We start from the raw sequence: 24874 nt of genomic DNA, 5'->3' as shown, positions 1-24874 counted from the left end.
TTGGAGCCCCCCAAAATAAAGTCTGAAACTGTTTCCACTGTTTTCCCATCTATTTCCCATGAAGTGATGGGACCAGATGCCATGATCTTCGTTTTCTGAATGTTGAGCTTTAAGCCCACTTTTTCACTCTCTTCTTTCACTTTCATCAAGAGGCTTTTTAGTTCCTCTTCATTTTCTGCCATAAGGGTGGTGTCATCTGCATACCTGAGGTTATTGATATTTCTCCCGGCAATCTTGATTCCAGCTTGTGCTTCTGGGAGTTGCAAATTAAAAATGAGATACTACTACACACTTATTAGAACACCAAAATCCAAAACACTGACACCACCAAGAGATGGTGAGGATGTGGAGCAATAGAAATTCTCATTCACTGCTGGTGGGGATGCAAAAGGGTAGAGCCACTTTGGAAGATAGTTTTATTTTTACAAAATCAAACATGCTCCTACCATATGATCCAGCAGTGAATCAAGTGAAGTGAAAACTGACATCCATACAAAAACATGCACGTGAATGTTCACAGCAGCTTTATTCATAATTCCCCAAACTTTGGAAACAACCAAATGTCCTTCAGCTGGTGAATGGATTAACGATGATACAGTGCACATACAGACAATGGAATACTAGTCAGTAATAAACAGAAATGAGATACCAAGCCAAGAAAAGACAGCGAGGGACTGTAAATGGATATTACGGAGCAAGAGAAGCCAATCTGAAAAGGCTATATGGTATGTAATTCCAACTGCATGACATTGTGGAAAAAAAAAAACTGTGGAGATAATAAAAAGATTAGTGGTTGCCAGAGGTTTGCAGGGAGGAAGGGATTTCTGCGGAAGTGAAACTGTTTTGTATGATACTCTACAACTTCGGTTGTCACATGTCATTATACATGCTGTCCAGACCCACAGAATGTACAGCGCAGAACCCTGAACCCTAATGTACACTGTGGGCTTTAATAGCAGTGAATCAATATTGGTGCATCAGGTGTAGCCAATGTGCCACACTTAGGCAAGATAGTTACAGTAGGGAGGATGAGGAGGGGGAGATGAGGGAGTGTATGGAAACTCTCCTTTCTGAGTAGACGCTTCATAAACCTGAAACTGGTTTTTAAAAAAAGTTGACATTAACAACAAAAACAGGCCTCAGTACGAGTATAAAGTTTAAAAATGTAAAGAAAACAGACTAGTTAACCATATCAATTTTAATATCTATTCACAGTTTAAAAGTTTCCCAGCAACACAAAAGAGTATTTTAGCTTTGAGACATTAAAACTACAAATATATATATGGCCATTATCACTAATATTAATATAAATTACTCTTTAGATTTTAACATTTTCCAACAAGGTGAGTCTTTTGTACAAAAATACCATATTCTTATTATCTTATAATGTGCCTTTATATAATATCCACAAAATGATACCAATTGCATTTGTTATAAAGTCATAAAATGCATAAGATATCAGCAGTTTGATAACATTATTCTTTAAAAAGAATATCCAGTCCGTAAAATGACAGGCTTAACTAGACCAGTTCTAAGTTCAAAATGTCAATTTTAAATACCAATTTAAAAATAAAACTAAGAGAATATGTCATAAGTGAGATCACTGCTATAGCAACCAAGTGCATTTGCTCTTCAGAGCAAGTGTGACATTCAGAGCTGAGTCAGTGATCTGTCTGCAGCAGCAGCAGCAAGAATTTGCTTTGGAGAACAAGCTGGCATACTGTGGTGGGAACATGGAAAGAATGCATTTTGAAAGTAATGAACACACTTGATGTGAAGATGACAGAACCTTGACTTGGTTAAGTTGGAAGTCATCAAGCAGTGGGTTTGATGATCACCATTAATGCAGAGCGGTTGTATCGGTCAAAATCAAACAGGAGACTTTCTCCTCTATAATCAGGTGACGTAATTTTGAAATCTTTGTTGAAGTATTTCTAAGAAAGACACCCTGCTCTAGGTTGGAATTATCATTGCTCCCAAAATTACCTCATTCCAAAAGAGGAAAATGATGAATTACCATCTTTTATAAATTACCACTGCCAAATGGTAGAGGAGAACCTTGGTCGCAAAGAACCGTAATTGACAGCCCACAGGCATCTATGTAATTGCTGTACAAAACCAAAACAAACCTTTGAGGCCAAACAAAGTATTAGTCGGGGCAAATATAAAACACTCTAAACACTTAATTTCTGGAGGCATTTTTCTTTAAAAAAAAAGCTTCTTAGAGTAGTATCTATTAATTTGTAGATCAAATACTTGATACTTTGGCAAATAAAGTTTATTCAATACTTTTAAAGTCCTACCCATATCAGCATTGTGGGCAATGATGCTAAGAAAATGCATTTCATTTCTAGGAAAAAAATAGGAGATGATTTTTGCTCTTCAGAGTACCCACTATTATATATTTCTTCCAGAACACAGTAGAAATAGACAGCTGTAGACATGTCCCAGGGTCAGGGGGACTTGGTGGACTCCGTGGCGTGACGCCGTGGGGTTCACGCTAGATTCCTACCGGTGGCCTCCATACTTGGCCACCCAGTCTGTCCTCCCGTGCACGGAGGACACTGGCTGTGCACGGTTCACAATATTTAGATTCTTGGCTGTAGGATTATAAGTAGGTCCTGAAAACTGCCCCCGACCAGTTTTGGTGTTCCAGGGATATTCTGAAAGAAAGCACAATCAGAAATTAGAATTTTATTCAGATGACCATGCAAAATAAAGCAGTTCATTTTATGGGGGGAAGTCTGAATTTAAAAGATTAATTCAGTGTTTTCTAAAGTTTTTATATATATGCATATACAAATATAAACCAAAAATTCTAAGGTAGAATTGTGCTGATGCCAGTTCGCATTTTCAGCAGCTTCCGAGCCATAATTTCTGGTTTGCAATTCTGACACTGCTGCTCTTCCAAGTTTTGCTCACTGAAGCGCCCATCATATTTAGATAGGCAATACCATCTTGGGTGACCAAGAGCAGCTCCTTGGTTTCAGTTCAATGGACAATACCCACAGAGTTGTTGATCAGTCGCTGAGTCATGTCTGACTCTGCGACCCCATGAACGGCATCCCCAGGGAGCAGGTCCCCTGTCCTTCACTATCTCCCTGAGTTTGCTCAGATGTCCACTGTGTCGTTGACGCCATCCAACCATCTCATCCTCTGTGCCCCCTTCTCTTGCCCGCAGTCTTTCCCACGTGTTAGTATTTATATCACACTGTGGTTACATCTAAATGACACTTGAACACAGGGTCTCTACAGAAAATGCATTCAGAATTGTCCTGTAAAGTCTGACTTCATGGGGCCCCATAGTAGGTTCCTCTTTAAACTTGAAAATGTGGTTTTAAGTCAAGAAACCTAAATGTTTTATTGGGCAACTCATGGATGACAACATGACCCCAAACCTTTCATCACGAGGCTCATTTTATTCATACTTGGATTTGGCTGATGAGAACTTTGTGAAACATTTTACTGTGTTAGACATTTGTTACCTGAACAGTTTATGAGCTCTGATTGCTTGAACATCTCAAATGACAAAATCATTTTATAGAGAACTTTTTAACATCCTCAGTCCCTGCTTTGCCCCTTCCTTGCTTCAAACTGGCAGCCAGGTGTCAAGCTGTTCTCACTTGATGGTCCATCTTTCTGTTTGGGATTTAAATACCTTTTGACACTGTGTGGTCGGTGTCTTTCTTGGATTATCCTCTATAGGAGTCAATTTTGAAATAACTAACCATTCTGTACACTTAATAATAGCTCTGCTCTATTTATCTGCGTGGTTTTCCCGTTTCTTTCTTACATTTTTACCGTAGAATCGGGAGTGTAGGAGGAACTCATGGGGGCAGGTGGGTCCTGACATGCTGCTAACCTTGGCTGACAGAGAACATAGCCTTAAGTGAGGCGCCATCCTGGTGACGGTCACCTGGGAGGTTGGTGGTTTGGTCGGGACAGGGAAGCCAGGAGCTCTTTCTTGGTTTTAACAGGTCATTTCATCCCACACTTACTTGGTTTAAAGTTCTCAGAGGCAATACAAAGCTCCCTAACAAAGACAGGGACAGCGTCTAGAAGGGCCAGTTAAGTGTGCCTGTTTTCTAGAAACTGCCCTTTAGTTATAACCCACTGGGATACAGACCACCATCAGTATGATAAATTAGCGCCCTCACATCTGAAGACTCCAACCGAGCAGAATGGTACCACGGGAGGGCGGAGGAGAGGGCACTCAGGAGGAGGCCCCGGTAGCTCAGAGAAGGGAAAGGGAACCCATTCCTAAGTTACCAGTGGGTGAGAAGTGAGGGCCCCGGGGAGTAACACCCAGAGCGGCTTTTTCTCCACATCGTGACTTAGTGACTAAGTCAAGTCCTAAATGCATTTGAAGGAGACTGTGTTCAGGCCAGTATTCATGAAACCTTCCCCCAAAAGGGAATCATTTTGCCACTGAGGCAGGAGTCTTTGCTGAGAAGTAACTCTTTTAGGACTCCAGCCCCCTGGGGGTGAAGAACCTGGTAGCCCACCCTGCACCACCCCCAGAGCGGAGCTGAGAGCCCGTGGATGCTGGCTGTGTGTTTGTTTTAAAACCTGCATGTATCCTCAGAGGCGTTTAACCTGAAACCAAGGAGTTCCTTCTTGGCCAAAGGAAAAGGTGTTTGCCTCTAGTTAAGAACGTGATCCGTAACTTTTAGCAAGACAGAAACCTCTGTGCAGTGGAGCTCACGATGGCACCTTCTGCCGCAGAGGCGCTGGGAGAATTCAGTGAGTTACCGTGCCTCAGGACAGGCGGTGTCTGAAGCGGGTCCCTGCTCCAAGTCCCTGTGGCTGTCAGCTCAGGGGACAGGGAGGTACAAGGGGGCTCGGGATGAGAGACGACCTGGCGAGGGAGGCGGTGGCTAATCTGACGTTTCTTCTCCAAACTCGAGGATGAGGACTAGAGCAGAGAGGGAGGCCGAGAGACGGGGAAATAGTCGAGTAAATACGGTAATGACCTGGTTTTATTCTCTTGTGGGAAACTGTCACACCAGTGGGAGGGCTGGAAGACACATCTCTTCCAGAACAGTGTTTTCCTAAGGATTTGCATTGACCACTTGAGAATGGTTAATATTTACTTCTTTTTTTTACCTTTCCTCCTATCACGATCTGTAGGAAAATCTGATAAGCAGAGTAAATGGAAGAGATGAAAAGTTATGAGAGAGCATTTTACTTAGGAAAAAAAAATGAAACCAGGAATATGCATGCTAATCTGACAGAATAATTAATATATAAAGGCCTCCAATCTCTTATAAAAAATAGGTTCAAAAATACTCTTTCTCAGGTACTCAGAATAATTTTGAGACATTATAATTTTCTGTCTTCATATTAAAAAGTGCTAGCAAGCTGTGGCTAATGACTCGTGATAAGGCTGGCTTAAAATATTTGAGGCTTTATAAAAAGTATTGCTGTATAAAATTACTTGTATATTTTATTTCAGCAGAGAAATCCTGAAGCAATTCTTTTCACAGATAAGGTAACTTAGTACTGCGTAAGCACTTCTACTGTGGTTAAGATGTAAAATATGAAAGTCCAGTGGTTTTTACAATTTTAACTCCAAGAGTGTGACTGGTGACTCTAACCAGGAGTTCTAATATAAGATCCTGGCTGGGAGAAGACTTTTGAAGTAAACTCATAAAACTTAAACTGTAACTTGGTACCTTATCAAACTTGAAGTTATCTGCCTCAGTGTTAATTTTAGGTGCTTTAATCAGGCAGGATATCTATTTTAGATTGAAATAATTTAGACAACATTCATGGTCAAATCTTGTCAACGCAAGTTCAGAATCCTCACCTCCGTTTCAAGAGCATCCCCCTGAATGTGGCTGTCGTACGCCATACAACTGCAGAGCAGTGACCTAACTAGTCCTTATGTTGGAGTGTGGGGAAGGAGACTTCACCACCTACTATATTGCAAGGCAAGTGCCGGTGAGAATTCTGTGGTTTAGTTCTAAAGCCTAAGACGGACCTGCAGAAGAGCCGCCCGTGAACTAACATGCAGCAGAGCCTCAGCATCTCTCAGGGTTTTGCTCAGTGCTGGGTACCAGGCAGGGAGCTCTGAGAGATTGATCCTCTCACATCTCGTCGTGCAGCGTAGCACTCTCTCTGGACTTAAGACGAACAGGGTCAGTCCCAGCTCCACCGTTTACGAGCTGAGTGACCCTCAGTGAGCCTCTTACAACACCAGCTTCCTCATCTGAAAAAGGTCGACCTGATGAGGTCGTTGGGACAATTCAGTGGCAACATCCTTGTGTAAGTGACTCCTATCATTAGACTCATCAAACCACATCTTTGGAAGGAAAATGGGACATTTTGCCAAAAGCAATTAGAACTGTAGTTAATAGATGAGACTAATTGAAAAGTTTTCACTCAGGAAAAGTGACTCCAGTCTTTGGACGCTCTGTTCTCATCAGAATTCTCAAAAACTGTTATCTGAAGTTGTTCTTACCTGAAGCTGTTGCACCAATCGGTGCTAAGTGTATCCTCTGGCCAGCTGACCCCACTTCTTTTTTGAAAAAGGAAGGAATATATCCTGACTGATTGTAAGGAGCATAACTTCCAAGATTTCCTAGTGATGTATCATAAAGTTTCAGAGTCAAAAGGTTAATACTTTTAAAGCACTGGAGAGTAACTTTGATTACAACCACTACTAATGCTAAATTCTACTTGGAGGGCATCCTCTATATTTCATGCGAGGTACTACGAGCCTACAGGCACTCACTCCCATTCAGTCCGCATAACAACCCCCTTAGAGGCATGTTACCCACGCTGGACCTGGCTAAGTTCTCAAAGTAAGTGACCAAGATCAAACGTGAACCCAGAAGGTCACCCTGAGCGCCCCTGGGTTTGTATGGCTCCAGTTCGTGACCTGAGAGTGGGTTTCCTTCCAGGAAGCCCCTGTCCCTCTGGCACTTCATCACCTTGTAGAATCACCCTGACGAGTGCACCTGTCCTCACAGGGGTTGTTGTACGGACTGAGCGAGGTGGATCCGGAGCACTTAGCACAGGATCTGCTGTCCATCACGTGTCAGCTGTCATCACCCTCCATCGCTATCAGTGAAAATACTCCTTCAGTTATTTTCAGCAGATTTGCTTGATTTCTATAAATTGTCATAATTTAAGAAGACAAGCATAGAGCTTTTTTGAGAGCAAGTTATGCTTAGAATCCCAACGACTGAAGGAGGCCACTCGCGGTGTGGACGCTCCCATCTCTCCTAGTCCTGGTCTGACCCCTGGAAGCAGGGGCCCTTGGCCATCACAGGGTCCTCTTACGACAAGGTTTGGGGTAGATGTTGAGAGGCACATTGGACAGGAGATTCAGAGGACACACCGTACTCATCTACCATGCCCAGAAATTACCTTGTGGGTCCTCTAATTTTTCAGGGAAACTTTCATTGCATGATAGCTTTTCAATGGGTTTGATTATGCTTTCTTCTAAAGAGAAGGCAGACAGAAAGAAAGAATGAACAAGAAGGAGACTGTTAACAGGAAAAGCAGAGGAAAAAATGAATTTCATGATTAGTGAAAAGATCCAGAGAGAAACCGTGAAAGGAGAATATGTTTTCTGTGCAGTCACCGCTTTCATTTGCTGTTGATCATCTATTCCCCTGAGGCTCAAAGCTGTGGGGCTGTCATTTGACTGTATTCAACCAGTCGGTCCAGCAAATACTATTTTTAAGTAACTGAGAAAAAAAGAAGGAAATTGCAGAGCTGCAGTGTCGGACATCTCAGCACTGTTAGATGGATAAGTTGAGTCTCCACAGCAGGGAGAAAGCCTGTGAGCTGTCAGAGTATGTGATGGCACTCAGAACTCCTCAGCTGCTACAACAGTGGCCCTCTCCCTCTTGATCCAATACCACCTACATTTCCTTTCTAAAAAAGAGCTCACTTTCAGCTGCTATCTAAAATGTTTCACCATAAGTCTTAGCAATGCCAAAGGATATACCTTCTGGCCTAGTGTGATTATAGATATTTAAAAATAAACTATTACATCTCTCTCTTAAATACAACCAATGGAACCTAAACCATAGTGATTTTACCCTCACCAGTACTGACTTATGGAGAAGGCAGTGGCACCCCACTCCAGTGCTCTTGCCTGGTAAACCCCATGGACGGAGGATCCTGGTGGGCTGCAGTCCATGGGGTAGCTGAGGGTCGGACACGACTGCGCGACTTCACTTTCACTTTTCACTTTCATGCACTGGAGAAGGAAATGGCAACCCACTCCAGTGTTCTTGCCTGGAGAATCCCAGGGACGGGGGAGCCTGGTGGGCTGCCGTCCATGGGGTCACACAGAGTCGGACACGACTGAAGCGATTTAGCAGCAGCAGCAGCAACAGCAGCAGCAATTCTGACTTAAGAAATACGTGACCACAGTCCTTTGTGACAGAGAATTTCACATGAATCTCTTTTCTCTCTAAAATTTTATTTTTATTCATATGTCAACTCATTTTATCCAAACATAGATTTAAAAGTCTTTAACCAGTCAAAAATATGTATAGATTAAATCCTTTAGAAAAGGGTCTCGTAAGCAACCATAAGTATATTAAAAATTTTTTTTCTGTATTAGTTAGAATGATTCATTGTATATAATTAATCAAAAAGGTGAATATTATAAAACTTTATTATTAAAAATGAAAGGCTGGATGTTTTTTTGAAATTCATCTCTTAATGAGAAAGATAGAACCTTATACAAGTGGTTCATGTATCCATAAATAAATACAGCATGCTCAGTCGTGTCTGACTCTTTGAGACCCCATGAACTATAGCCTGCCAGGCTCCTCTGGCCATGGGACTTCCCAGGCAAGAATACTGGAGTGGGTTGTCATGCTCTCCTCCAGGGGATCTTCCCGACCCAGAGATTGAACTCCCATCTCCTGCATTGCAGATGGATTCTTTACTGCTGAGCCACCAGGGAAGCCCAAATAAATATTATTTATTGCTAAAATCAGACAGAATTCAGCTTTAATTTTTTTTAAGATGGTAAGTAACAAGAAATCTCATAAATGCATAGTAGGAAATGAAAGGTGTTTAGTTACAGCTTTATGATTGTAGTCTTTGAACTCTGTTCAGAGTTACCAAATATCACACAGTGATCTCATAAAAAATGATCTAAAATTGTTTTTAAATTTTATGTTGGAGTACAGTGGAACTAATACAGTATTGTATTAGTTCTAAGAATGATTTTTAATTATCATTCAGCTGTAACTCAGGTTCTTCTTAAATTTTTTTAACTTTTATGCTGGAGTACAGTGGAACTAATACAGTATTGTATTAGTTTTAAGAATGATTTTTAATTATCATTCAGCTGTAACTCAGGTTCACCTTCTGTTTTTTTTTTTTTTTACAAGAAATGGAAACAGACTTAAAAAGAATCTGTCCCCCAGTCATCAGAGGGACTCACTGTCTCAACACTGACACCAAGACATCAAATTGCCCTTTGACTGCACCCCAGATATTTTCACACCTGAGTGGTGGGTGTGAGTGCTGACAAGTCTTTTCTTTTGTAAAACAGGAGAAAAGAGACCCCTGCTCAGGCAGATCTTTTAGGAAAGAACCCACAGAGAAGTTAAGATCTAGCTAGTGATTTCCTGAAAACTCTCCATGCTGAGGACCAGCTGGAAACCCTCCTTTGCCCCCAAAGGCACCTTGGTTGGAAGAAGGCAGCCAGTACATTTAAAAGTAAAAATCTGCAGAAGGAGAACGATGCAAATTCATACTTTGGATGCAATCTTGCTTTACCTGTGTTATTCCTTCTGAAAGCAAGTTCTGCCCCCAAGGGTCCCAGTGACTTAGGAAACAACCGGTTGTTCCAGACATACGGGTTCATATCCTTTCCACTGGCAACCATGGACACGTTCTTGGGGTTGACACCTTAGAAGGACAAAACAGTCATTTCAGAGGTTAGAGTGCGATCGTAAACTTGAAGGAGAAATATACATTAAAACTAAGACTAGAAATAACTTGCGGGAATGGAAATAAATTTTGGCTGTAGGATAGCAAATATTTGCTATGTGACACCTTCCTAACCCTCAATACAATAACCTGGAATCCTCACAGTGTCTTTTAGAAATGTAAGGTTTTTTTTTTTTTAATGCAAATAAACATTGGACATTTCCTGCTAAATGTTTCGTAAAAACTGAGATGGCACAAAAATCTTCCAAAAGACACTTCCATGTCACTCACTCATTTTGAGTGTGCGATCTACGCCAGACCCTTCTTGGTTGGTTTAAAGCTGGGAAAACATTCTGGATTCAGCTGGAAAAACAGACATGTGGCCAAGAACCCAGGGGAACTGAGAAGTTGGAAAGTACACATAAAGATTCATCTGGCAAGCTTATTTGCATGTCAGATACAGTAAAATCTCAACAATTTATTTATGATTTTCCAAAATCTGGGAAAGGTGGAATCAGCCTTTGTTACCCAGTGGTCAGAAGGTGTTGGCTTAATATGTTTTAAAGAGATTTGAACACTTCCTGAACTTACTGTCTTTTTACTGATAATTAAATTTGGTTCAGTTTAGGAGACACCAGAGACATTACACTGTCTAAGCCTCTGGGTTGTATGTGTATGGTTCTCTACCACTAATGTAGTGAGTCAGAAGCTGGCCCCAGGTGATACAGGCTCTGGCTTTTCACAGAGCTTCTTGGCAAGGTTTCACGTTTCTGAGACATATAATATCCCCGGTTTTAAAGCCAGAAACACTCCTGGTGGTTCTGACTTGAGCCTCAAGGTTACTTATCATCAGTTCTCTAAGGAAACACTCCATCAGGTAAATCATTTCCCTTTATTATAGGATGTAGCTCCTTATGGATTTTGGTTTCTAATAAAATACCTACAAATAGAACTACAATAAGCAATTACCCAACAATAAATAAGAGGCACCAAGTAGCAATTACTCAGGTTAAAAACATCTTTAAATATTTACCCACAATGAAGGTATCAGGTCAGGGGGAAAAACTACAAATCTATCTAGGTGAACATTTTTTATAGTTCAACAAAGAATGAGCCCTGAATAGTTATTTTAAGACAATTAGCCTTGCAATACTCCGAGTTCTTAAAAGGACATACATACTACACTTTTGAAGGTAACTGCTTCAATTCTTTGTCTTTTTAAAGATTTCAGTTTTCTTGGAAATAGACAAAATGTAGAATTTTAAAACATGTATTAGTTTACAGGCTTTTCTAGACCACCTTCTTAAACTAAACAGTCTTAAAGAGACGCAGAAATCACTCTACTATCATCCCTCCTCTCAAAGGAAGTTAAAAAGTCAGTTAGCAAATATTTACCGAGCACTTCCCGCATGCCAGGCAGTGTGTGTGGCACTGGGGAAAAAGTGGTGAACAGAACAGACCCGTCTCTGCCCTTGTGGCTCTTACCATCTGCTGCTGCTGCGGCTAAGTCGCTTCAGTCGTGTCCGACTCTGTGCGACCCCATAGATGGCAGCCCACCAGGCTCCCCCGTCCCTGGGATTCTCCAGGCAAGAACACTGGAGTGGGTTGCCACTTCCTTCTCCAATGCATAAAAGTGAAAGGTGAAAGTGAAGTCGCTCAGTCGTGTCTGACTCTTAGCGACTCCATGGACTGCAGCCCACCAGGCTCCTCCGTCCATGGGTGTTTTCAGGCAAGAGTACTGGAGTGGGGTGCCATTGCCGTCTCTGCTTACAATCTACTCTGATAAAAAGGGAGACATCAACAGCTGTAGAGAAGCAATTAGCAGTGTGGGGATTATTTAGAAGAATCTCATGCCGAGGGGACAAAAACAGAAGCAACTAAGCCAGTCTTTATTTTAAAAAGGTACTTTAAAGCTGAAATGTGAATCATGCTGGGGACTTGGTAGTTGGTAGGGAAGTGTGTTTCTGGAAGGGAAAAAACCTGGAGCCAATCCCAAGGATGGAGGAGGGTGGGGGGAATGGGACCTGGCCTGAATGGGGCTGGAGTGGGGGGCGAGCGGGTGGCAGATCCCAGAATTCATGTCTTGCTAAGAAATTGAAAATACAGTTGGGAGGGGCACACACAGAAATGACACAGGATGCTGGATTCACCAGGTAGAAGGAAGGACTGTGTGTGACGATGAGACTCGAGAAGGTTCCACCAGAGCCAGGTTTCAGAAGTGCCGGAACCGGGAGTGAGACCAGAGGCCGTCCCAGAGCTGGTTAGCATGTCCTCCGTACACTCCATTTGCAACAACTACCTTGAGATCATTAAGTACCTAAGGCTTACAGGGCGAGCTGATGACCACAGTCCCACCGTAAGAAACAAAACAGAACCGCAGAGTCGCGCTCCAGTTCACAGCCGGTCAGCAGCAGGTCAGTAACTGTGACTCTTGTGTCTCTCTCCCTGAAGGCCAGTGTCACAGATCTGCCAGTCCTTGTAGTATAATGTCATGCTGCCCTGAAATTACATGGCACATTTCGGGAGCTCCCATGATCCTGAAGGTTGATGCTTAATAAGACCTTAATACTTGGCTTTACAGTTGAAAAAAAAAAAGGTGGGGCCCAAAAGTAATATTCTCTGTTATTCCTGAAGATACTCAATGAGTAACTATGGACCATAAATAAATGTCAAAGGTCACTTTTGTGTATCTGTTCTCTGCTGGCTCACAGTAGGTGCTCAATAAATGTTTGTCCAAGTGACTGAGCTGAGCTCAATTCTAGTTTCAATTCTCACCCAGCTCTAGAGGGGCCATCTTTGAGACAGAACATGTCAGAACAGGGTACAGTAAGGCTCAGGTTTAGATTGCAAACAATTCATTCTAATTTTGAGTGTTTCTTCAGTTCAGTCGCTCAGTCGTGTCTGACTCTTTGTGACCCCATGAATCGCAGCACTCCAGGCCTCCCTGTCCATCACCAACTCCCGGAGTTTACCCAAACTCATGTGCATTGAGTCAGTGGTGCCATCCAGCCATCTCATGCTCTGTCGTCCCCTTCTCCTCCTGCCCCCAATCCCTCCCAGCATCAGGGTCTTTTCCAATGAGTCAACTCTTCACATGAGGTGCCCAAAGTATTGGAGTTTCAGCCTCAGCATCAGTCCTTCCAATGAATACCCAGGACTGGTCTCCTTTAGGATGGACTGGTTGGATCTCCTTGCAGTCCAAGGGACTCTCAAGAGTCTTCTCCAACACCACAGTTCAAAAGCATAAATTCTTCGGCACTCAGCTCTTTTCACAGTCCAACTCTCACATCCATACATGACCACTGGAAAAACCATAGCCTTGACTAGACGGACCTTTGTTGGCAAAGTAATGTCTCTGCTTTTTAATATGCTATATCGGTTGATCATAACTTTCCTTCCAAGGAGTAAGTGTCTTTTAATTTCATGGCTGCAATCACCATCTGTAGTGATTTTGGAGCCCCCCAAAATAAAGTCTGACACTGTTTCCACTGTTTCCCCATCTATTTCCCATGAAGTGATGGGACCAGATGCCATGATCTTAGTTTTCTGAATGTTGAGCTTTAAGCCAACTTTTTCACTCTCCTCTTTCACTTTCATCCAAGAGGCTCTTTAGTTCTTCTACATTTTCTGCCATAAGGGTCGTGTCATCTGTATATCTGAGGTTATTGATATTTCTCCCGGCAGTCTTGATTCCAGATTGTGCTTCTTCCAGCCCAGCGTTTCTCATGATGTACTCTGCATAGAAGTTAAATAAGCAGGGTGACAATATACAGCCTTGACGAACTCCTTTTCCTATTTGGAAGCAGTCTGTTGTTCCATGTCGAGTTCCAACTGTTGCTTCCTGACCTGCATACAGTTTTCTCAAGAGGCAGGTCAGGTGGTCTGGTATTCCCATCTCTTTCAGAATTTTCCACAGTTTATTGTGATCCACACAGTCAAAGGCTTTGGCAGTCAATAAAGCAGAAATAGATGTTTTTCTGGAACTCTCTTGCTTTTTCGATGATCCAGTGGATGTTGGCAATTTGATCTCTGGTTCCTCTGCCTTTTCTAAAACCAGCTTGAACATGTGGAAGTTCACGGTTCACATACTGTTGAAGCCTGGCTTAGAGAATTTTGAGTATTACTTTACTAGTGTGTGAGATGAGTACAATTGTGTGGTAGTTTGAGCATTCTTTGGCATTGCCTTTCTTTGGGATTAGAATGAAAACTGACCTTTTCCAGTCCTGTGGCCACTGCTGAGTTTTTCAAATTTGCTGGCATATTGAGTGCAGCACTTTCACAGCATCATCTTTCAGGATTTGAAATAGCTCAACTGGAATTCCATCACCTCCACTAGCTTTGTTCGTAGTAATGCTTTCTAAGGCCCACTTGACTTCACATTCCAGGATGTCTGGCTCTAGGTGAGTGATCACACCATCGTGATTATCTGTGTTTCTTAGGCTTCAATTTACAGCCATGCTTCTGACCCAGAGTAAGCAGAATTGGTTAGAGCTTTCTGGTTAAAAAGGAAACAATCAGACAGGTTTCAGATACCCTGAAATAACTTGAAAACTACATTAGGAAACAAGCAGAACTGGGAAAAGGGTGTTTGGGATCCATTTATCCTCTGCCCCGGCAGCTCAGATGCTAAAAGAATCTGCCTGCGATGCAGGAGACCCGGGTTTGATCCCCAGTTCGGGAAGATCCCCTGGAGAACGAAATGGCAACCCACTCCAGTATTCTTGCCTGGGGGATCCCATGGACAGAGGAGCTTTATGGGCTACAGTCCACAGGGTGGCAAAGAGTCAGGAGATGACTGAGCCACTAATACTATCGTCTGCTGAAAATTTTACAATCTCCTTTCCCACCACCAGAGGGCGAACTTCTATAGATAACAATCACTGATTTTATTTCAGTGAGGTGGATTCAGTTTTAAAAAAAAAAAAGGAAAAATGTCCCCCAGGAATCTGTGTTCGGAAAACCCTGTTACACCCCTGCTCTCGCAGTCAGAACAGAACCTTCTCATGGTTTCAACACCAGAACTGACACTGACTGGGGCCTTGCACCTTTCCAAAGTGCACCCTCTCTTATGGTCTTAATAATTCCCACTCCTCTCACCGCGGTCCTAAGGACTTCAGTCCCAGAACAAGTCTTCGCCCTCTCTACCCAGATATGGGCAGCAGGCCCGCGACCAGTCCCCCGACCCCTTTTGAGCCCCTAAGCGTGGTCTACCTAGCAGCTAGATGATCTTTTAAAAGCACACATCAGATTATTTAGGGAACATATATAAATTCTATCTGTTTAAAAAAAAAACTTGTAATGGGACTGCAGAACTGTCTGAATAAAGTTTTGCGTTTATGAAGGCGCAGCTTTGGTGGGGAGGGTGGTGTTTCTCTAGCACACTCATCATCTTGACTTGCGGCTCCCAGGCGTTCCTTGAGCCCATTTCACAGAGGCAGAAGGTCCAGAACAGTACCTGGTGACAGGCAGGCCAGCGGAGGGCTGCAGCGGCGGGTCACGGGCGCCCTTTGGTCAAAGACTCAGAGGCCCTGGAGCATGACCTGCTAGCATGCTTTCGCCACCAGGAAACACTTTGTGGTCTCTACTTACCCGGAAGGTATCTTGACTGATTCAAATAGTACTGTTTGGCCGTGGAAGCAGCTGACAGTTCCGAATCTGATTTCAGGGTAACAGCAGCAGGTAAGCTCTTGTTTTCCCTCGTTGAGTAGCTGGAGCCCGTGGGCACCGACTCTGGAAGCCTGGAAAGTCAACACGAAGGGGTGTCACCAGGTGGGGAACAGCAAGGTGAGCCGCTCGGCGCTCCCCACCCTCTGCACACCTTTTCAGACCCGCCACTGGTTTCTGATAAGACGCCCCGAGTGTCAACTCCGGCTGAGCAGAGACACTGCAGTGCACAGAAATCGTTCCCGATACTGGACAGCGTACAGCACAAAGATTTTAGAACTAAGCAGCAATCGCCCTGAGTACAGTGTGTTTCCGTTTTTTTTTTTTTGTCTACACCTGCGGCAGCTGTGGCTTCAGGATGTGGCAAGATGTTGTGTTGAAAGGGGAGAGACTCTCAGCCGTGTCCACCCGTCTACTCCGGGGGTGCGGCTCCATGAGGGTGTTGGGAAACACTTTGGGCTGGGCTAAGGAGGGCTGCAGTGGGAAGAAGGGCTAGGAGAGATCCCAGACAAAACTTCCGGTGAGCCTAATGCCCTGCAGGGAAATAACACGTTGGTGAGACATGCCGGGAGAAGGGACCCACGCTGCCCACCACGCCCGCCTCCCCCAGCCCCGGTTTGGTGCCCGAACGCAGGCCTTCGGCGTGCCGGCCTGGCTCTGTCTAGCGCAGAGGCCATTTCTCTGAGCAGCGGCCATCACTGCCAGAGGAGACAGCTGTGATTTTGTGTTTTTTTTGCTGCCTGTTGCTCTGCATGTGGCCCTTCACCACAACCTTCTCCCGGCTCCTCTGTGGAGGCCTGGCCACACTGGCTGCTCTTGTCACCTGTCTGATCCCCGGCCTCCGTGCTCACCCCTGGGAGATCCCCACCCACTTGACCCCCTGGGAGATGGACACTCAGGTGACTGGTCCTCTCTGAACCACTGGCCACAGCTTTGGGGTGGCCCTGGACACCGGGAGACCCTTCATGAGAAACAGCCCTACTGGAGGTTCAAGAGGGAGGGGACACATGTAATCATGTTGATGTCGGGCAGAAACCATCATAATATTGTACAGTAATTATCTTCCAATTAAAAATTTAAAAAGAGACTGCTAGAGATATCAAGCTTTCAAGAAAAGTCCAGAAAACGAGCAAAAATGTTCAGAGCAGCAAGCAAATGATCCACTCTGAACACTACTGGCAGAGGAAACCATGACCTTTGTAGATTGTGCTTGGCTTTTTGCAAAGAGGCGTGTGGGCTTCAAAGGGCAGTGATGGTGGATCGTAATTCAGCGGGGGCACACTCAACGCTGCACCTGATAACCCCTCACCCCACACCCTCAGCCAGTGATCCCGAGACTCGTTCCTGTGCGGAGTCAGGGGTCTAAACTTCCCCAGAGGGAAGCGCAGAGATCTGGGTTTGAGAGAAGAAAATACCACCAAGCTACTTCTTACCTTTTGCCATCTACACTCATTTGCGCTTAATGAGTAGAGTCAAGTTGACGCGGGCTGAAAATATACGTTCCTGAGAAAACGTGAGCCCTCCCTTACCGAAACAGAGACTCCTTGCTCCTCGTCTCCTTGGACGAGCCCATGCTTGGCTTCTTGGAGTGGGAGGCTCCAAAGTCGCTGTCCTCCAGGTCTGCCCAGCCGTCTCCAGCCTTGCACACGGCCTGGCCCCAGCGCCTCCGGGCGCCTTTGTGGCCCAGGGCGCCGCCCGGCTTCTGTGGTGGGAAAGCAGCGTCGCCGTCTTTAATCGGGGGCCGAGGGCCTACTGTGTGCAGGCTGCCACATTCGGCGCTGCCTGTCCCCGTCCTCAAGGGGCTTTCCACAGTTAAGGAGACACACGGGCACGCAGTGTTTTAAGACGCTGACAAAGGCAGCGCAGGTTAAAAGTGTGATAGGCTGTTGAGAAAGATCTCCGTGAACCTGGGTTGCGGGAGGCTTGAGTACTCAGGATCAGAGCTGAGTCTTCGTTGACGTGTAATCTAGAAAACTCCCGTGGGTGGCTATTTGGGCAAATGACCTAACTTTTCAAAGCCTTAGTTTCCTTCCCCTTAAATGGTGGTGTGTGTGGGGGGGGATACAGTGTTCATATCTTAGTGGTTTTGGATTTGATAGTAAAATATATCAAAAGTTTTTAGCAGGGGCCCTTGCCTGTATGGGCTTCCCTGGTGGCTCAGCTGGTTAAGAATCCACCTGCAATGTGGGAGACCTGGGTTTGAGCCCTGGGGTGGGGAAGATTCCCTGGAGAAGAGAAAGGCTACCCACTCCAGCATTCTGGCCTGGAGAATTCCATGGACTGTATAGTCCATGGGGTCACAAAGAGTTGGACACGACTGAGCGACTTTCACTTCCTTGCACGTAAGTGTGACTGTATTAGGTATGTTAGGTATTGTTGTTGTTATTCTACAGTTTGGAAAAGGAAATGGATGAAGTATATCTTTTTAATAGAGAAGTGTCAGTGGGTGTTCTGGGGAGAAAATGTAGACGGAGTTGAGTGGACTGGATGTGTTGTGCTGTTGGAGGACGAGGCTGTAAAGACAGACGGGTGCTCTGTGATGCAGGACTGTGCATGAATCCCTAAGACATGGCAGCTGTCCTCTGGACCACGGAGAACGCTGGATGTTTTTGAGCTAAAAAAAGTCATGTGATAAAGGCCCTTTTTGGGAAAGGTCAGGCTCCTCAGAGAGGAGGCCTTTGCAGTTAGAGTGGCATGCAGTGACAAGGACAGCAGATTCATCGTGGCTGGAATGCTTGAGAAAGCACACGCTTCTGTTAACAAGGAATAAAAGGTGTGGACTCAGTGTCTCTCTGAACAGAGGTCAAGGTGAGTGTGGCAGACACTGCTGGTTGCCCCCTCAGTAGCCACCCTCCTCTGTCTCCTTCCTAGGATTCTCTTCTGGGCGGCAGTCTGCCCATGTAAAATAGCTAAAACAAAATGCCAGCCTCCCTCGCAGCTCTGTGTACCCAGGGGACACGATCTAGCCAGTGAGATGAAGTGCCCATCTGTTGGGAGGGGCTTCCAGGAGGGCCAGCGTTAGGCTCTGCTGGTGGCGTGTGCCTGTGTGTTTCACGCTTGCCCCCTTGGGGATGGCAGACACCACCCCAGGGAGCAGCAGCCATCCATGGGACCGGGAGCCCCCCGCTGAGCGTGGTGGTGGGGACAGGGAGACAGGGCAGTCCAGTGCTCTTTACAAGCGGCACCAGCCCTGGCTGGCCCACCACCCGCCTTCTTGCTATCAGAGAAAAACACCCCTCCTGGTTTAAGCCACAAGGGGTCAGGTTCTGTCTTAAGTCACCGAGTGTGGTCCTACAGGACACAGAGAAGGAGAGGCAGGCATGACTTCACAGCGCGAGCCTGGCTTCTCAGAGGGGTGGCTCCATTAATAAGGAATGAGGAAGACCTAGGCTGGGGCAGACAACGAGGCGGTTTTATTTAGATTAACATGGGTGTTCTGGGGCTCACGTAAACTCATGTAAAAGGTGACTGAGAATTGGGAATTTGGAAGCAAGGTCAGCAAATTCAGCTGCATTTGAAGCAAGAAGATGCTTAAAGAGTGGATATGCCATTGCTTGAAGCTCATGGTGCCATAGTGATGGGTGATGAACAAAAAGTGGTGTTTGAGAGAGAATGAGCTCCAGACTAAGGAGAACAAGGAGATCCAAAGCCTCAGATGGGCAGAGTTAATCAAAGTTATCCTTGTCTGAGCCCGAGACTCGTATTTCAGTTGAACTCTATGTTAGGAGCTGCTGAACAACGCCAGTAACATCTAGTCGTCTTATGTCTGAGAAGATTGGAAAAGGGAAAGCATTAATAACTTTTATAAAGTAGCAGGTGGATTTTTACGAACTCTACAGTAGTAAGTTTGGTGCCAGCTGAGGGCAAAGACTAACAGCAGTTACTAAAAGAGACAGCGTGCTAGGAAGGAAAGGCGGTAAATTGTTCAGGTCACTTTGGGAATGCACACGGGGGCTGCATAGTGCAAGGCGCTGAGTAGCTACGACTGAATTTCCTTATCTTTCCCTCCCGGTACGAGTCACCATTTTATGTGCCTTTCAAGGGGAAAAAAAAAAGATAACCCTTGATGCGTGAGTGAACACCGTTCCGGAACTGTGGTGGTGATTCACCCACCACAGGTATTTCCTACCTGCTCTCTGCCGCTAGTTCTGGAGAAGTGGAACGAAGGACAGGGAGGGGACTCGGGGAGTCAGCCATCAGTGAGTTCCAGCGGAGCCTGAGAGGGAACTGGGGGTGTGTTTCTCCTGGAGAAAACGGCAGGTAAGGTAAGGCTGCCTTTCCAGTATCTGAAGGCTGCCTTTCTGAAAGACTGATTCACTTTTATTAAAAGCTACAGAAACCAAGGACTTCTCTGGTAGCCTGGTGGTTAAAAATCTGCCTTCAAATGCAGGGGCTATGGGTTTGATCGTTGGTCTGAGAGCCAAGATTCCACGTGCCTCCCGGCCAAAACAAAACCAAAACAGAAAATGGAAACAATACTGTAACAAATTCAATAAAAACTTTAAAAAATGGCCCACATAAAAAAAAAATTTTTTTTTGAAACCAGATTTTCGTTCATTGTGAGGAAGAACTTTCTAGTAGTCAGAATTGTCTGAAAGGTAACGTGGACTCCTTAAGACCCTCAGGGTGGTTCAAAATCAGTGTGGACATTTACTTATTTATTCATTCAACAGATATTTGTTGAGAATTTACCACATGCCAGACAGCTTCTCTGGTGGATCAGATCGTAAAGGGTCTACCTGCAAATGCAGGAGACCTGGGGTTTGATCCCTGGATTGGGAAGATCCCCTGGAGAAGGGGATGGCTTCCTACTGCAGTATTCTTGCCTGGAGAATCCCATGGACAGATAGCCTGGTGGGCTACAGTCTATGGGGTCACAAAGAGTTGGACAGGACTGAGCAACTCACACTTTCACTTTTAGACACTGTGCTGGGTTCTGGGTCTGTACTGATAAACGAAACAGACAAACATCTTTTATATCTTCCCTGACGCTGAGAGAATGCCTAGAAAGGAAATCCTAGTGGAACCAAACCATCCAAAGTGTCATATTGGGCTACTTACGGTGGGCATGCTTTTGACGATACTTGGAAAGAGGGTTGGCGGCCTTTTCTGCTGACTGTGCTGTTTGGGTGCTGGCTGGACACCCACGTTCTGCGGCGGCTGGATAGACCGCAGTGGCTGGTGGCTGTTCTTCAGCTGGGGCGGTCCGGCAGCCTGGTCGTTTATGTCCGGCAGAGGCTGAGGTTCTGGATCTGCTGCAGATGGCTTTGGTTCGAGTGGTTGCACAAGCTTATTTAAAGGCTGTTTCGATTCCAAATGATGTGAGGAAGGGCCTAATACTTGACCAACTTGAAAATATGGGTGTTTCAAGGCCTGTAGCAGCATGGAAATAACAAATGAAAAATGGTTTCTCCTAAATTTACTGCGTATACACTACCATCCGGCACTGGGCTAGGCATGTATCACTCGTCTGGGTAAGTTTCAAAGATTTACAGAGCATCCACCTTTTCCCTTATGTGATGACTTTAAAAAGATACCCAGGAAAAAATAATTTGAGAACTAAATTTCATTTAAAAATTGAAAAAGTACATGTTAGTAGGAAGAATATAAGACTCACATTCAGTAATTTTCACATCCAGTCAATGCAAAAGCAAATGTTCTTTTAAAGACTTCATATGAAAACAAAATCTAGCTTGTAACATTGGCTGAATTTGAAAAAAATTCAAACCAAAATGGTAGATACTGATAATGGTTTAGACCCCATAAAGGCATTAAGAGAAATGAGTTAAGAAAGCCTTCTACGTAGTTTGTTTTTAATGAAAAACTCTACCATCATATAAAATTCAGGGTTATTCTAACTATAACTCCATATTGACTAGCAATAAAAAAATTCTAAGAAAGACAATAACAAACACATACTTATAAAGCCTAATTTAACAATATGCCAGCAAAGAGAAGATTACTTAGGGGATAGAATATAAAAATACTAGTTAAAACAAGAAAGAAAATACTAGTAAAAATGGTCACTATTTAATTGGATCGGTCATCAAACTGCTGCTATTACGTGGAAGTTGGGTGGGGGGACCTGATGATTGGGTGACACAGTCTTGAGCAGGGGTTCTGGACTGGGGAGACTTTGCCCCTTAGGAGATATTTTTTATTGTCACAAATTCAGGGGATGGGGAGTGCTCCTGGTGTCTAGGCATGCTGCAGGAATGCCGCTAAGTATCCTACAACGAACAGGACAGCCCGCCCCCAACCCGTCCCCTCAGCAAAGAATCATTGGGTCAAAAATGTCAGGAATACCACGGAGTACTCTGGCCACCTGATGCAAAGAGCCAACATCGGAAAAGACCCTGATGCTGGGAAAGATTGAAGGCGGGAGGAGAAGGGGACGACAGAGGATGAGAAGGTTGAATGGCATCACCAACTCGATGGACATGAGTTTGAGCAAGCTCTGGGAGTTGGTGAAGGGCAGGGGAGCCTGGGGTCACAAAGAGCGGGACACGACTAAATGACTTAACGACACCAGGGTTGATGACAATTGGTCTGGAGGCTGTCTGAAGGTTTATCTGCAGCTCAGCTGTGCATATAGATCTTTGTCAGTATTACATGTCTGGATGCGGAGGGAAGTTCCCAGTTCTATTGTTGTGTGTGTGTGTGTGTGTGTGTATGTGTGTGTTGGTGGAGGGTGGCTCCTTAAGATAACCAAGTCCAGTTCTCCTGCACCTCCTGCCCTAAGCCAGTCCGCACCCGCCATGTAGAGGCAGAACCATGACCCACAGTGAACTTCTTAGGTGCGCAAGGGCAGATTTTGAAGGAATAGAGGCAGCATCCAGAACTTAACCTCTCCCTAACTATGTCTCCCTGCTTCCACTGAAAAGCCCGGCACTGAAATAGTGAACAAGACAGAGGTTAAGGGCAGGGAGGTATGTTTTGGCAGAAGTCGGGGGGAGTTTTATTCTGAGTTTTCCCCTTAGACACTTTGTTCTGTCCCTTACCACACCCCATGCATGTGTTAATTACACAGACACTGCTTGGTGGAACTCAACCACTGTAGACGATTTAAATACATCAGTGCCTGGCAGCCAGGAGGCAAATTCTGAATCAAGTAGTCTCATTAATTAGCATGTCAGTATTACTCAGGCAAGAATGTACACATTTATAAGAGTGTGTTTTGCAATTTCAAAGCTTCATCTGTAACTTTTCCCCTTTAAGATACCAGCTACCATCCTTAAAGAAACAGGAAATCTTTAAAAATAATAACATTTTTTCCCTGTTTGTTAAGGGAATACTGATTGCATACAATAAGGAATGTATAGAAAGTTCTCAAGAAGAAATTAAAATTATCTCTAAAGCCAACACCAAAGAGAAAACTACTGCTCACATTTTGATGCTTTTCTTTTTAGTATTTGTTTTTAGTCTTTCATTTACATTACCTTTCATATACATACATATGGTGTGGCAAAAAAAAAAAAAAAAAAGTAAATTGTATTTACCATAAAAAATAATTGTTAAGTGATAGTAATTACAACAGTGAAGTTACTGGCATAGATACTCACAGTTGCAGAAGCTGTTAAGTCTGTAAATACACATGTATTTATAAAAAATGAAAACAGAAAAGCCTATTACCACTCAAAATGTATTAAACTATGAGAATTCCTAATAGAAAATGACCCTATTAAAATATTTTGTGACTGTGCCTTTTGCCATTTACCTTAATTAACAATATCTCACTTCCACCAATTATTGACTATACAACATTGCACAAATTATGCAATGTCTGAGTTCCTCAGTTTATTTATTTTTAAGCAGTGATAATGTGTACCTAATAGAGTTTTTGTGAGGACAGTCAGAAATTTTACATAAAGTCCCTGCTCAATAAATATTAGTTATTGTCATTAATTAATAACAGCATTACTGTTATAATAATAATACACGAGTGCTTGCTTGCTTGCTAAGTCGCTTCAGTCGTGTCTGACTCTGTGCGACCCCACAGACGGCAGCCCACGAGGCTCCCCCATCCCTGGGATTCTCCAGGCAAGAACACTGGAGTGGGTTGCCTTTTCCTTCTCCACACGAGTACTAGGGTGGCTCAGATGGTAAAGAATCTTCCTGCAATGCCAGAGACCCAGGATGGATCCCTGGGTCGGGAAGATCCCCTGGAGAAGGGAATGGCAACCCACTCCAGTGTTCTTGCCTGGAGAACCCCATGGACAGAGGAGCCTGGTGGGCTACAGTCCATGGGGTTGCAAAGACTGGGACACGACTGAGCGACTAAGCACACTTATGCCAGCACCTTCACTGTTATAATTACTATCACTTAACAGATTATGACTTTCTTGTAATACACACAATTTATTTTTTTGGCCATGCTGTGAGGCATGTGGGACTCTTAGTTCCCCAACCAGGGATGGAACCCATACCCCCTCCTGTGGTGGAAACGTGGAATCTGAACCACTGGACTGCCAGGAAGTCCCATTACAGATCACTTTAATATTTGATGGGGCAAACTGTCTACCCTTACCACCACCCCCCAAGTTACTTACTCTCATTCAAGCCTGTCTTGGTTATTCTTTCCTATCTGTTCTTCCAGTTGATCTTTAGAAAATATTTTCCCAAATTAAATTTTTAAAAAGCCAAACCATTATTTGGTTTATTTCAACACTTAATGAATAGTTAAATAAGACCACCATAAAGCCCATAACAACTTTTTAATTTACGCCATTTGCAGATAAAACTGTACTGTTTTTAAGACCACAAGACAAGGTTCCTCTGTAGGTGCTGAAGGTATAAGTGACAAAGAAGCCAAGCGTGGGTGTCACATGCTGCCCTCCTGTGGGAGCCAGAGAGAGGAGGCTCCATTCCCGCAGAGGGACGACCGTGCTGTGTGGAGGGAACAGGACTCCTCTAAACAGCAGGAGAGCAGTGGAAATTCTACGAGACTGTCTAACTGAAGAGATGCTCTTTTACCACCCATGACAAGTTGCTTCCTAATTAGCCTGTCCCATGCCTGAATTTTTATCATTAGAGATTGATTCCTTTCAGCCTCAACCTCCGTAGGTTCCTCATTTGAACCACAAAACACAGAAAATCACCGGAGTGGCTATTTTTTGCAATCCTTCCAAGAATCTTACACGCCTGGAAGTTAATTCATTAGGTACAGTGCGTGCCTTAAGTTTTAGGGCTTAATTCTCTTGGTAAAACTCTGGTCAAAAATAGACTTGTCTCTGCAAAGGAAGATACCCCAGATATAGTAAAACCTCAAATTAAAAGAAGAAAAAAAAGCTATACCAAGGAG

At 44.2% G+C, this 24874-nt stretch overlaps 1 protein-coding gene across 11 annotated transcripts in view; it reads right to left on the bottom strand.

The window, feature by feature from the left end:
• Positions 1-1183: 1183 nt before the first annotated feature.
• MAK (male germ cell associated kinase) overlaps positions 1184-24874 on the bottom strand; it is a 50851-nt gene continuing 27160 nt past the window's right edge. For 2 of the 11 annotated variants that reach the window (XR_015152567.1, XR_015152566.1), the window contains exons 9-15: positions 20635-20946; positions 17103-17275; positions 15499-15647; positions 9757-9888; positions 6464-6583; positions 4974-5136; positions 2261-2663 (exon numbers count right to left, since the gene is read on the bottom strand). Coding sequence is in view for 9 of the 11 variants with exons in the window: in XM_086370333.1 (XP_086226459.1) it covers positions 2509-2663; positions 6464-6583; positions 9757-9888; positions 15499-15647; positions 17103-17275; positions 20635-20946 (1041 nt within the window). In the remaining 2 variants the exon portion in view is untranslated. Of the gene's footprint in view, positions 2664-4865; positions 5137-6463; positions 6584-9756; positions 9889-15498; positions 15648-17102; positions 17276-18964; positions 19818-20634; positions 20947-24874 lie in introns of those variants that run through there. The other 9 variants (XM_086370333.1, XM_086370332.1, XM_086370337.1 and 6 more) reach the window with 5 other exon arrangements.

Source organism: Bos grunniens, chromosome 23 (assembly GCF_055505025.1).
Source record: "Bos grunniens cultivar Pamir isolate PY7600 chromosome 23, Bosgru_T2T1.0, whole genome shotgun sequence".
In the NCBI taxonomy this organism is placed as follows: domain Eukaryota; kingdom Metazoa; phylum Chordata; class Mammalia; order Artiodactyla; family Bovidae; genus Bos; species Bos grunniens.
Note: the sequence above shows the minus strand (reverse complement) of the source record. Positions and strands in the feature narration are given on the sequence as shown.